Source organism: Pristiophorus japonicus, chromosome 6 (assembly GCF_044704955.1).
Source record: "Pristiophorus japonicus isolate sPriJap1 chromosome 6, sPriJap1.hap1, whole genome shotgun sequence".
NCBI classification, from domain to species: domain Eukaryota; kingdom Metazoa; phylum Chordata; class Chondrichthyes; family Pristiophoridae; genus Pristiophorus; species Pristiophorus japonicus.
This window is the reverse complement of record NC_091982.1, coordinates 8,873,190-8,887,498: the sequence shown is the minus strand read 5'-3', so window position 1 is coordinate 8,887,498 and position 14,309 is coordinate 8,873,190. Positions and strand designations below refer to the sequence as shown.

Genomic DNA, 14,309 nt, shown 5'->3' with positions numbered 1-14,309 from the left:
GTGATCTGAAGCTGGCTGGTGGAATTGTGGTCCAAGGCAGATTGGTAATCCAACATTAAAAGGTCTATGGTGGAGGGGCAGTAAATACATACAGGAGAGGCGATTCTGTTGGTCTAGATGTTTTATATTGAACCGTGGGATACAGCATCCTGTACAAGTTGATATGATTTAACTATGCAGACATCTAGGGCCCAAGTTTCCACATGATTTGCGCCTGATTTTTAGGAGCAACTGGTGGAGAACGGACTATCTTAGAAATCGCAATTCTCCACATTTTATTTTCTGCAGTTCTAGTCAGGTAGAACAGTTCTACTTTGGAACAGAATTTTTTCTTCAAAAGGGGGCGTGTCCGGCCACTGACGCCTGATTTCAAAGTTTCCACAGTGAAAACGTATTCCAAACTAACTTAGAATGGAGCAAGTGAAGATTTTTGTAGAACTGAAAAAACCTGTTCTACATATTAAAAAATCAGGCGCAGGTTAGAAATTAGGCGTCCAGAACGAGGAGGGGGGTAGGGGGTAGGGAAGTCATTAAATTCTACAATAAATCCTTATTTATACTTCTACAAATATTATACAAATAAATCCAACCTGAATAAACATTTATAAGCAAAGAAAAGATTAAATAAACCATCTTCCTACCTGTGTGAAAGTGCTTCAGTCAGCTCAGCGATGTGGCGTCGTTCCTGCGAACGGGAGGGAGGGAGGGGCGGGCAGGCAGGCAGTAACCAGGCAGCAAGCAGCCTTCCACTTGAGGTGGAAGCCTTACAGTCAGCTCAGCGATGTTCCCGCGAACGGGAGGGAGGGAGGGGCAGGCAGGCAGTAACCAGGCAGCAAGCAGCCTTCCACTTGAGCTGGAAGCCTTACAGTCAGCTCAGCGTCGTTCCCGCGAACGGGAGGGAGGGAGGGGCAGTGAACAGGAAGCCTCTGTGCTGATGGCAATATGCTTTTATTAAAAAATGTTCAAAAATTAAACAGCTACAAAGAACTACAGAAATGGCCGAGTGCCAATGTTTCCTTCACACTGCGCGTGCGCGAACGCTCTAACGTGCACGCGCAGCGTTGCCGGCAGGAAAAAAACTAATTTAAATAGTACCCGCCCCCTCCCACTTACAAAATTGGCGCGAGTGTAGGCTCCGCCCCCCTGGGCGCCGCGCCAGGCAGACAAGGAGCTGCAGAACGCTCCAGAATCGCGCGTTTTTTTTCCGGCGCCGTTTTAGGCGCGAAAAACGGACACCCAGCTCGGAGGGGCACCCGCTTTTTATCGTGTGGAAACTTGGGCCCCTAATGTTTTTTGTTTTATATTTAGTCAGTTGGATGGATGGTGATTTGAGTTCTTCTCCTCCTTCATTCTTTTTTCTGTCCTGCAGTTTTTCTGCAGTATTATAATCATTTTTATTAAAAATCAAATCAAATTTAAAGTTTAATGTTAAACTGTACCAGCAGTAATTGAAATAAAACAATAAAGCAGCACCATTTGAGTGTTTTCAGATTAAAATTGTCTCTAGCATTGATTGATTGTCCTGCTGATTGATCTGCTACAAACCAAGTTAATAATTTGAAAAAACTTAAATGACTGGATTATGGAGAGTCACAAAATTCAAATAAATGCATCTAATGACCGTTGTAAAAATCTGTAAGCAAATGAAATGCAATGATTTAGGACATAAAAGACTATTGCCAGTAAATGTGACATTGAAAGCGCATCCAATTTGGTTCAATGGTAGTACTCTTGCCTTTTGAATCAAATGATTGTGGATTCAAGCCCCATTCCAGGACTTGAGCACATAGTTTGAGCTGCCACTTCAATGCATTGCTGAAGAAGTGTTTGTTGGAGGTGCTTTCTTTCAGATGAGATGTTATACTGAGACTCTGTCTGCTTGCTCAGGTGGACATAAAAGATTCCATGGCATTATTTAAAGAGCAGTTGAGTTCTCCTATTGCACTGGCTAACACTTGTCCCTCAAGCAAAACCATGAAAAACATTATCGGGTCATTTTTTCATTGTCGTTTGTAGGACTTTGCTGTGTGCATATAAGCTGTGACGTTTGCCTCTACCACTATAATGGTAACACTTCAAAAGTAAGTCAATAGGTGTAAAGCGATTTGGGATATCCCAAGGGTGTGAAAGGTGCTATCTAAATGCAAGTTTGTCCATTGTAAACAAATTAAATAGATGGGATATGATGGATTGAACATCATATTCTTATGTATTATGTATTCTTAAAATTGTTGCCTGATAAGTAATGTGTGTAAAAGTTGTCTGCTGCCATTTTGGCAATTTTTTTGTGTTGTTGACTGCAGTACTGTGGTGCAATATGCAGGCAGTCCACAACAGTAGTCAGGGCAAGCAAAGGCCTTGCAGCCAATCGAGCTACACCTTTCTCTCCCAGCCTATGTCCAACTGTGGTTTGAGCATCCCTAATGGTGTGGCCTCTAATGCAGCCCAGCAGATTATTCTAACATTCATCGCCCTTTCAGTAAAAATATCTACTGTTTACTTTTCATTAATTTAAATTGCTCTTTTGCCCTACTAGCCTCTTTTATTCTGGAATGATGTTGAGTTTACACTATCAATACAGTTCAATATTAAATATTCCTTGAAGTTCCCTGCCTCCTTTTTCTCTTTCGTCTCTAGTGCTTCAATTCTCATCATACTGCCGCACCAGGGATAATTCTTGTTCCTTACTGCACTCTCTCTGATACTTGTATGTTCTGAGTGGTGACTAAAACAGAACAACTAGAATTAGTATCAGTGTTGCCCAATACAGATTTTTGATGAGCTACGGTTGTGGCTATGATGACACTGTTTTAGCTATATGCACTAATTTTAGACAAAACCTCCTTAGACACCACACAATAACTGTCTTTCATATGTATTTTACTCATTGAATGTATTCAAGTCACAGGTAGATAGATTTTTAACTAATAAGGGAATTAAGGGTTATGGGGAGTGGGCGGGTAAGTGTAGCTGAGTCTACGGCCAGATCAGCCATGATCTTGTTGAATGGCGGAGCAGGCTCGAGGGGCTAGATGGCCTACTCCTGTTCCTAATTCTTATGTTCTTATGTTAACATCTACCACCATTCAGTGTGAAACTTTGCTGTCTTTCTCTTTCACCAAAGTTTGCAATTTTGCCATGAATTTATCAGACACAGCACAATATAGTGCAGCTTCTATGTTTTTGTCCAGCGGTTTCAAGTGTAACTTTGACTTCATCAGCATGATTGCTGAGAATGTTGACTCGCACAACAAAATATGCCAGACCAGCTGGTGCTCTCCAACCAGCATGCGGTTGTATGCTGCTTGCCCTTTGCCATGATATGTCCTGTTGGAGCTCTTTATTATTATTTAGGCTTGCATTCTTCTGGCCTGGAGCAGTTATTCCAATTCATTGAGCTAATCATGATCGCTCTACTCTCCATACAATGGGCTCAAAATTGTCCAGGCGTTGCTCCATTTTTTTTGGCGCAATTTGATTTTTCTGGAATATCTTAAAAATCCTCATTTTGCACATTCAATTTGCGCCAATGTAAGTGAGTCAGTTAGGATTTTAGTTTAGTTTTTTTCAAAAGGGGGCGTTACCAGCCACCTGTGCCCGTTTTGGCCATTTAGGTCACTTTTTGGACAGCTAATAGTTACTCCAAACTAACTTAGGCCAGTGTATGTGGCCGCACAAAAAACCCTTGCAGAGAGTTAAGAAATCAGCGCAGGTAGGTACACGGAGGCCAGCAGAACTTAACGACTTGACTGATCCTATTCATGTTCTTTAAACAGCTATACAAGACATCATATGACAACTTCGCAAAGTTAATTTACTATACAACAGAAACATTCATGGATGCTTAAACTACAAAAGTAAAAGAAGTAAAGAGACAAAACATATTTATATAATTTTTTCAAAATATCCAAATAAAAAATAGAAGTATCTCCTGCTCGTAATTCTTGTGTTCTCCCAGCCGTCTAAGCTCACCCACCATCAGCCCACCCCTTACAAACAACCCTACCTCCCGGGGTCGGGGATCAGAACAGCACCTGGGGTCAGAGATCGGACACGTCTGGGGATCAGATCTTCCTTAGAGGTAGGGGATCCGACAGCCCATGGGATTGGAACCCCCCCACTTCCACCCCCCCACTTCCATCCCTGCCACCCTGGCTTGGGCCCCACACTAACCTGCTTGTTGTGGCCTTCTAGCCCGGGAAGGCAGCGGGCCGGCCTGTGCGGGAGGCCACCCGACCTGGGATAGGGGCGGGATGCATCGGGTCCCATGCTGCAGCACACACAGAGGCTGGGGGCAGGAGCTACTGCGCATCCGTGCACACTCCAACGCGCATGTGGAGAGCTGCCGGCACTGTTTCTGGCGCAGGGCCCTAGCTCTGTCCCCCAATCGACTGGCCACGCCGTGCCAAGTCCCGGGAAAGGCCACACAGCGGCCAGAATCGGGGGACATTTTATCGGCGCCTTTTTCAACCCACAAAGTCGCCGCATCTCTGGTGAGTGTGCCGAAAAAGGGGATGGGCCAATTTTAAGCCCATAGTTGCTGATGTTGCCATGGTGCTGAAGTCTGGCATTTCTACCTGTGTTACATACCATTTTAGTAGATAACCAAGGAAGTAAAGCACACACAATGATCAAAAAACACTCACGCTCTTTTCATCTTATATTTTACCAATAAACTCAAGTGGATGTACTAGATCCCATGGCTATAATTTGAAGAAGAGCAAGGGAGTTCTCCCAGTGTCCTGGCTAACATTTATCTCTCAACCAACAGCAGATTATTTGGCCACTTATCTCATTGCTGTTTGTTGGACCTTGCTGCATGTAAATTGGCTGCAGCGTTTCCTTTCACTATAGCGGTCACTACAATTCTGAAGTGTAGCCAATGGCTGTGAAGCACTTTTGGGTTATCCTGGGGTTGTGAAAGGCACGCTATAAATGCGAGATTTTTCTTTCCGTTTATAAAAAAAAAAAATTATTTGGTCTATTCTACCCTGGCCGATGGGAAAAAAAGTCAGCAGTTGGTAGACTAGCTATGCCTTCAGGTTGTGGTAGTTAGTTTTATCCTTTGTGAGAGGTAGCGGAAGGCTACAATACCAATAATTTTGATGGCACGTCCCAGGTGGGTGAGTGGTGCTCACCAGTGGCCTTGTGGGCAGACATCGACGACTAGGTCCAACACCACCTCCAGTGAGCCAGCGCAGCCTTCGGCCGCCTGAGGAAGAGAGTATTCGAAGATCAGGCCCTCAATTCTGGCACCAAACTCATGGTCTACAGGGCTGTAGTGATACCTGCCCTCCTGTCTGGCTCAGACATGGACCATATACAGTAGACGCCTCAAATCGCTGGAGAAATACCCGCAACGCTGTCTCCGCAAGATCCTGCAAATCCCTTGGGAGGACAGACGCACCAACGTTAGCGTCCTCGAGCAGGCCAGCATCGAAGCACTGACACACTCGACCAGCTCCGTTGGGCGGGCCATGTTGTTCATATGCTGTTAATTCCTGGATTCTTTTACTTCAATCTGATTCAGTAAAATTACTGAGTCGAATACCTCTTGTGCTTTGAACAAAGCAGTCTTTATTACCGGCCAGTAAGACCTATCAGACAGAAGATATACTCTCTGGATAGAGCGTACACACTCCCTACGGATAGGTGAAGTTACATCGTAAAGCGTTAACAGTTATACAGTTTTGAAATCAGATAACAAAATACAAATAGATTGACAGTCTAACTCAGTCACTCATTAGTCAATCTATATGAGATGTTCTTCTTGAAAGCTTAAGTATTGCCTCCAAATGTTTCAATCTAATGGTGTGACTATTTATTTACTGAGACCTTGCAATTCTGCAGATGTATTTCATGTTACAATTATATATTATTGGCAGGATTAGTGACTTGAAACCTTGAGACAGACTGTTAGCTAAGCTGATGTTGCGCTATTTGCAATCTGACATTCTCCCAGCTATTCTTCCATGGCTTATACATTTTCATATATCCCGTTTACTTTACTGTCCTTAATTCCATATATTCCGTTCAGATATCCACATCCCCCCTTTTATCATTCTATGATAACATTTAGGATCATTCTATGAGTATTGCATTGTTGAGTAGTTCTCTAGTTTGTTGGATCATAACCCGGGAACCCTTGACCACAAGAGGGTCTGCTAACCTTGTCATTGCTTTACAGCAGAGGTTAAGGCAACCAACAATCAAACAGCAGGTAATTATTATGATGAGAACAATTGCGCCATGTATTAGATAGGATCTCCAAGATCCACCCAGAAACCAATCAAACCTGCTAAGTTCTTTTGCTGGTGTGGATAACTTTTTCACCTCCCTCCTTATGTGATCGGCAAGGTGGGTTATGTTTTCTGAACTATCAGGAATGTAAGTGCAACATTCAGATCCTATCAGGGCACACGTTCCCCCTTTCTCAGCTAACAGGTAATCGAGGGCCATTCGGTTTTGTAATGCTACGGTCCTTATCGCTACCATTTCAGCTGTGATGCCCTCCAGAGCCTCAGCAGTGCGGTTAGCTACCTGTTCCAATATCGTTTCTTTGAATCCATCTAACAGTCTCAGTTAGGGTCAGGGGAACGGTGCGCAAAGGAATTCCCCCTTTGGAATGTATAGGGATATGTGAACACACCCAGCATCTAGTGAAGTGCCCTTTTTCCGCATAAACGTAAGACATATACAAAAAGGTGTTTACATGGAGCTCTCGCCTTTGTCTTCCTTCCCGTGCACCAAAACTGTCATATATCAACACTATTATGCAGACAGTAGCATACAGACACAATCTCATCTTATAAATAGTCCAATTATTTAGCTGATAAAAAGAGTTCTGTTTTCACGTTTCCCTTCAGGTCTCCGTCAGTGTATTTGGTCAAACTGATCCTCCTTCAACTGCCTTGTTCAGCTATAGGGAGGAGGAGATCTGGAACAGAAACAGGAATTAGACTAACCAGCAAAATTTGTTTAAATGGTGATGAGCTTGCAGTGGTGCAGGTGAACCCAGACACTTTTCCCCTCAACCTTGGCTGCAGTGGGGGTAGTGAGTGACACCTAAAAAGGCCCCTCCTATTGTGGCTCTAATCCCTTCCGAATCCATACTTCCCTGGTGCCACGAGGGACTATTCGGGTAAGCATCTTGAACCTGGTTGTGAACTAGTCGCAGAGCCTGAGTCAGAGAAAGAACATAGGTGGTCATCAGTCTAGCTGAGATCTCATATCTAGGAACAATTTCCCTCATTAACACCTTAACAACAGTCTGAGTCTTATTGTCCAGGTTAGGGTAGGCTTCAATCCATCTGCTAAACACATCTACTATTACTAACACATATCTGTAACACTGAACTTTTTGCAACTCAATGTAGTCCAACTAAAATGTCTCAAAGGGACCTTCGGGTAGGGGCGTTTTACCCCAATCACAGGGGACTCCCTTCCCTGGATTATGTTGCTGGCCAACCAGGCAACGACTACTGATGTTCTGGGTGAGCGCCTGGAGTTTAGGGTGCCACCAAGTAGCCAAAAGTGTATCACTTGTTGCCCTTGCTCCACAATGAGTAGCAAAATGCAGACATTCTATAACCCATGAGGCCAACTCGTCAGACATGCAAGTCTGTTCCGCGGGAGTGGTCCAGAGTTTAGAAACATTGTCATAAGTACATGCATAATATTTCCACAACAGTTTATCTTTTTCAGGAGCGTCCCCCTGTGCTTTTATAACATCTTGGATGGTTGGCATTGGTTTTTCCGAGGCTAACTTATCCTTTGCAGGATTTTTAATCTGACTCATAATTTTGGGCACTACCATCTGTTGGTCACGAGAGGCCTGTTTGGCCTCTTGGTACAATGGCAATGCGTTTGGGGAACATGAGGGCTTGCAACAAATCAGATACTAACTGTTTATGAGATATCTCATTCCCCTGTGAGGTTAGGAATCCCCTATTTTTCCATAATTGTCCGAAATCATGCGCCACCCCAAAGGCATACCTAGAGTCGGTATAGATATTGACTTTGAGATCTTTGGCCAAGATACAGGCTTGGGTGAGGGCGAATTGTTGAGCTTGTTGAGCAGAATAGGCGGTTTCAAAGCAGCAGATTCCAAGACCTGATTCTCCTGGTTTAGATTCGTGTATCTTCTGGATTAATAGAAGTACTTCCGTGAACAAACATAAACAATCATGACTGGGTTCTTCCTCATCTTGGGGTGGCTCAGTAAGAAAACAGGCCGGATTAATTGCAGTATAGTGCCAAAAAGTCATTTTAGGATTGCCTGTGATTTCAGTGGGTTCTGTCGGATTGCCCTGCACTGAGATCTCAATCGGATCAATGGGAGTATAACCCACTTGGGAGGGGTTCTCTGCCCACACATAGTCAGGTATGCCGGAGCCAGTATGATGCTGTAGAGTCGTTAAGACCTTCTCGGGGTCCCCATGAAATTTGCACATCCCGGCTGGTAGGGTCAGCCTCATCTATGGCCTTGCGTACCATAACTCCCAAATCTTTAGCATGGTGAGGGGCTAATACTTCACAAGCAATATGCAGTGCCATTGTTAGGGGCTGTTTCCACAGATTCTTATCCACTTCCACAAAATCTGCCTCTCTTTCCAGTCCAGTCACTCTAGCCCTTAATAGAATTCCCTTCACTTCCCCTTCGTGATCCTGATAAAAGTTCTGCAGGACCTGATTCTTTCCACTGGGATCGTATGCTAGGGTCACGTGACAGGGTGCCTGCGGCAGGTCCAGAGACCACCACTGAGGGGTTCTAGTGGTATAATACTGCCGCTTAAGGGTTTCCTGTTTTACAATAATCCCGTTATCTCCACACTCCAAATGCAACTGGAATTTGCAAAGGAGGTCTCTAGCCATCAAGTTACAGTCCAGATTGGTTGTGATAACAACTCGATGTTCCACCGATTCTTCCTGGTAACCCATTTTAACCGGTTCTGACACTGGGAATGTCGAGATTTGTCCCAGGAATCCTGAAAGTTCCTGTGTTTCAGTAGAAGCAGGGAATTTAAGCTTTGATTGTACAGAAGACATGAAGGCTCCCGTATCTATCAAAAAGGGTTGCCACTCATTCAGAATGGGTTCGTCGTCCGGGGAGGATCCCTGCACAATCAAGCTGCGTAGTCAATCGGGGGACAATTGACCAAAGGGGTTGTTCTGGGAGAAGTTAGTGTAAGATCCTCCTCTCCCCCCTTGCCCCCCTGTTCTTCCTCCTCTTCCTTTTCCATGCTGACGGTAGGGGCAATTTTTATTCCAATGTCCTTCCTGCCCACAATTAAAACAGTCAATTCCTCTTACCCAGTCCCGGCCTCTTCCCATACCATGCCGGGGACAATAGGGAGGTTTATTAGCAGGGCTCGGGCCGTTTGGTTGTTTAGTATAACCGTATCCTTGCTTATCCATCCAATCCTGTATGCAACACTGCGGTTCTATTGATCCTTCCTCCCGAGATGGCTCTTCCTTTCTAGTCACGTATTCAGTCTTGACCCGGGTTGGGGGCGCACCTCCCCCCTCCCCTTTCTTTTTCTGCCAATAATATCTAACTGCCCTTTCCATCTGTCCGGATAGCGTGAGCAATCAAATAGTTGTTTGAAGATCACAGACATCTATAGAGAGGTGGTCTGCAGCTTGTTGTGCATCAGAGTTTGGCATTGGTCTGACAGGGAATTGGTGTCGGGACTTTGGGATCTTGGAAATCATTTCTAGGCCGGAGGATGTTTCAGAGCTGTCTGACTGCTTGACAGTTCTGTGTCTCGATCGGCGGGGGTGTTTGCTATGTCTTTCACAACTTGGACTGGTAGGTTGACTAGAAGATTTACGGGACTGTTTGTGATGTTGAGATATAGTTCTGCCCTTTCGAGTGTGAGATCTGGTCCTTTCGGCTGTATTGCTTGTAAACTGGGGATCCGAATCGCTATCAGAGGATGAGGAGTCAGTTTGGGTTTGTTGCTTTGGTGATATGTGGTTGTTCCTAACTCTTTTTTACTGGAGTGTTAGGTGGAGGGTGTTGGGAAGATGACTGGAGCAAGAGGCCAGGGGGTGCGGGAGGCGCCGTTGGGCGCTGAGTCAGTGGCCACTCATCAATTTCATCATCAGCCTCGGTTAACACAAAGCCAGCCATTTTAACTTGTAGTTGATCAATACCTTTCTCAGAGGTCCCAGAGGATCTCTTAGCAAGTTTCTCGTGCGCACATTCATTCTTTTTTTTTAAAGACGTCTACAGTTTTAACATGTGTTCCCTCTGTCAATGCAAGTCCTAATTTAATAGCATTGTTTGCCAACTCGATAGAAGTGATGCATCTTTTAATTTCTGACAATAATGTCGCCAGGTTGCAATTAAATTTTTTTATCCCCTTTTCCTCGTCCCCTTCTCCAAATTAATCCCTGTGCTTTTTTTTTTACCTCTACGCTTCTAGTGTCACTTAGAGGCCACTGGTCATCCCCTAATAATTTGTTCAGGGCTCCTGATAATTTTCTAAAGTCTTCAGCTCTTTCAGGGAATTCCTCACATAACTTTTGTAGCGGACTATCCGCATCCGTGGTTTTATCTAACTGATTTCCCATTTTCACACTGCCCCTCGTATTACTGTGTCGCTACGCGTTCGTGTCGTCGTGCAATTTAAACAAACTTACAAATAGACACAGACTTTACAGAACTAACACGGACTTTAACTAACTCCAAATCTAACACTTACCCGCATCACCGCACGGTCCGCGTCGCCGCACGATCTTAATACTAAACTACCACGTCGCCTCGCAGTTCACGTCGCCCCGCAATCCGCGTTGCCTCGCAGTTCACGTCGCCGCGCAATCCGCGTCGACCCGTGGCTCGCGTCGCCGCGCGAGTTAAGATACTTTAACTTTACTTCAAACACTTACCCGCATCGCCGCACGGTCCGCATAGCCGCGCGATCTACAAAATAGACAAAGACTTCTAACACTTACCCGCATCACCGCACGGTCCGCATAGCCGCACGATCTACAAAATTACCCGCATCACCGCACGGTCCGCATAGCCGCACGATCTACAAAATTACCCGCATCACCGCACGGTCCGCATAGCCGCGCGATCTTAATACTAAACTTAAAACTCTAAACACTTTAAGACTTACAGACTTACTGCCATTAGCACTGACTTTCGCGATTCGCGTTGCTGCGCCTCTGCGTCACTACGCGTCGGCGTCACCGCGCGTTTACGTCACCGCGCGTCTACGTCACTGCGCGTTGACGTCACTGCGCGTTCGCTTCACTGCGCGTTTACGTCGCTGCGCGTTCGCTTCGGCCCTTCTCTCGGCCGCGCGTTCGCGTCGGCCCTACCTTCCGAGTTGCTGCGGGGTTTTTTTTTAAATTCAATCAGAGCCTAGACGGGCCAAGTGATATACAAGGTCGACGTCGTACCTGAGTTGAACACCTATCCTCTATTTAAATCCCCATTTTATTCCCTGTGAGCCTAATTTTCTAATTTTGATTTCTTATGAGCCTCAATTAATTTATTTATTTATTTATTTTTTTTTAGTCTCCAAATTTCCCTATCCTTTCGCGTTACTGCGCAGTTTAAATTCAATCAGTCAATGAAAGCCCTAATTTAATGGAGTTTTTCTGCCAACTGGACAGGAGTGATTTTATATTTTTCATAATTTAAAATCTCAGAACATCTTTTTCTTTCGGCACCTATTTAGTACGTTACTTTTTTTTTATAACTAGAGAGAAGTCAGGCACGTAGGCTGTGGACTGCTTTTCGTTATCTCAATTGTTCCAGCCTCAAGGTCGTGTTATTTAATATAATTTTTTTTAAATCCTTTTGAATCCATCTCAGTTGTTTTGCTGTGCCTTCTCTGAATGTTTTCTTTCAACAAGTTTTTCTTTTTTTTTAAACCACCGGGACCATGTAATTTTTTCTCTTTTTAACAAATCTATCCTTTGGGCATTTCCTGGCTCCGCAACTTATCATCCGAATATACGTAATTCAATAAGGTTCACACTCTTAAACTTCCCACATACAGGACAACACTACGAAGGGTTAAAACAAACTTTCATTCTGTTTGAGATAAAACAAACCACAACTCCCCGGCTTTTTTTTACAGTAAAAGTCACAGAAGCATTTCTCATTTAAACAGACATTCATAAGAGTCTCTTTTCTTTCCTATTAATTTTTTTTGGATCCATGATTGATCATCTATCCCTATCTAGCTCTAACTATCTTTCCAAGTCGCCGCTTGGTTTGCATCATCGCACAATTTCCCTATCTCTATCCCTATTCTAAGTTTGAAAGGTATTCACCAGATTGTCCTGGATCTCGTTCAGACACTACCTGAGAACCAGCGAGTGGCTAAACTTTCCTCAGACTTTTGAAACCGGGGGAAACTGGAGCAGTATTGAAATCATACTCACTCCAGTGGCCATTTTCCCCTCGTCTCGTCCAAGGCTAGTCTGGCTCTTAATTCGCAAGTTTTCGGCAGTCGTCCGTTGAGATCCCACTTCTGACACCAAATGTTAATTCCTGGATTCTTTTACTTCAATCTGATTCAGTAAAATTACTGAGTCGAATACCTCTTGTGCTTTGAACAAAGCAGTCTTTATTACCGGCCAGTAAGACCTATCAGACAGAAGATATACTCTCTGGATAGAGCGTACACACTCCCTACGGATAGGTGAAGTTACATCGTAAAGCGTTAACAGTTATACAGTTTTGAAATCAGATAACAAAATACAAATAGATTGACAGTCTAACTCAGTCACTCATTAGTCAATCTATATGAGATGTTCTTCTTGAAAGCTTAAGTATTGCCTCCAAATGTTTCAATCTAATGGTGTGACTATTTATTTACTGAGACCTTGCAATTCTGCAGATGTATTTCATGTTACAATTATATATTATTGGCAGGATTAGTGACTTGAAACCTTGAGACAGACTGTTAGCTAAGCTGATGTTGCGCTATTTGCAATCTGACATTCTCCCAGCTATTCTTCCATGGCTTATACATTTTCATATATCCCGTTTACTTTACTGTCCTTAATTCCATATATTCCGTTCAGATATCCACAATGCCTGACACAAAACTCCCAAAGCAAGCGCTCTACTTGGAACTCCTGCACGGCAAGCGAGCCCCAGGTGGGCAGAGGAAACGTTTCAAGGACACCCTCAAAGCCTCCTTGATAAAATGCAACATCCCCACCGACACCTAGGAGTCCCTGGCCAAAGATTGCCTTAAATAGAGGAAGAGCATCCGGAAGGGTGCTGAGCACCTCTAGTCTCGTTGCTGAGAGCATGCAGAAAACAAGCACAGGCAGCGGCAGGAGCGTGTGGCAAACCAGTCCCACCCACCCTTTCCTCCAACGACTGTCTGTCCACCTGTGACAGAAATTGTAATTCCCGGATAGGACTGTTCAGTCACCTGAGAATTCACTTTGAGTGGAAGCAAGTCTTCATTGATTTTGAGAGGCTGCCTTTGATGATGATGATGTGTTTAAAGGGGTTCTCTTGGTGTAGCGCTTAGCTCTCCAGACCAGAAAGCCCCAGGTTTAATTGCCAGAGACTGTGTGGAGTTAGCTGATACCAGGGGGCTGAAATTGGAGAGGCCGTGTAGTGCTCTGACACTCGCCCACATAGCGCTCCCGATCCCGCCCCAAGAGGGAGTGGAGCGCACGACATTGCGATCCACTTCCCCTCGGGCGGTGACCCAAATTTCGGTCGAGGTGCGGGTCTTCTGCACCAGGTGCAGGAAGTCCCGCCTTGCGAGGGTTACCGCCCTCAAACGGGACGGTACCCAATTTCCAGGCCCAGATGTTTTAGCAGGTGGATTGCTGCAATTGACTATGATGTTTCTGAATTAAGGAGAGGAAAGTTCAGCAAGTATTCCCATTTATGATTGGTATTCAGTGTTTTCCCCGTCCCAAGCTGCATAGTGTGAATGTCTAGAAGCTGAGTGAGACAGGATTGAAGTGGGTATATCTGTGTGTAGAAAGTGTATTAATTAATTCATTAATCTCGTTTTTTTTTCCTGCTTAGTGAAGGAACGAACTCCATCAAATGGAAATCTTCATATGGAGGCAATTGAAGGCATTGCTTTTGAAAAGGGCTTGCTGCCAGATGCAATTGAGGCACTTCTGGATGTGGCTATGAGTGGCAGACTAGGTAATGGATCTTTTGATGTCTAATGCATATTCATATTTTAAAAGCAACAAATGTGGTCCTAAATATAGCAAAATATAATGGTCTTACTAGGAAGTTATTTTTTTACAAAATATTAAGTTAACAATGTCATGGAAACCTTTTTAAGTCGGGCCTTTCAGTT

General features: G+C 44.3%; 1 protein-coding gene and 1 long non-coding RNA gene across 4 annotated transcripts in view; one reads left to right on the top strand and one right to left on the bottom strand.

Annotated features, from left to right (window-relative positions):
• Window positions 1–14,309, top strand: part of cenpi (centromere protein I) — a 119,556-nt gene that overhangs the window by 6,770 nt on the left and 98,477 nt on the right. For all 3 annotated transcript variants that reach the window (XM_070882586.1, XM_070882584.1, XM_070882583.1), the window contains exon 2: window positions 14,024–14,149. In XM_070882586.1, the coding sequence (XP_070738687.1) occupies window positions 14,024–14,149 (126 nt within the window). The remainder of the gene's footprint in view (window positions 1–14,023; window positions 14,150–14,309) is intronic.
• Window positions 5,555–12,399, bottom strand: LOC139265540 (uncharacterized). The gene is made up of 2 exons (XR_011593567.1): window positions 10,710–12,399; window positions 5,555–6,937 (listed from the first exon to the last, which is right to left on the bottom strand). It is a non-coding gene; the product is annotated as an uncharacterized lncRNA (long non-coding RNA).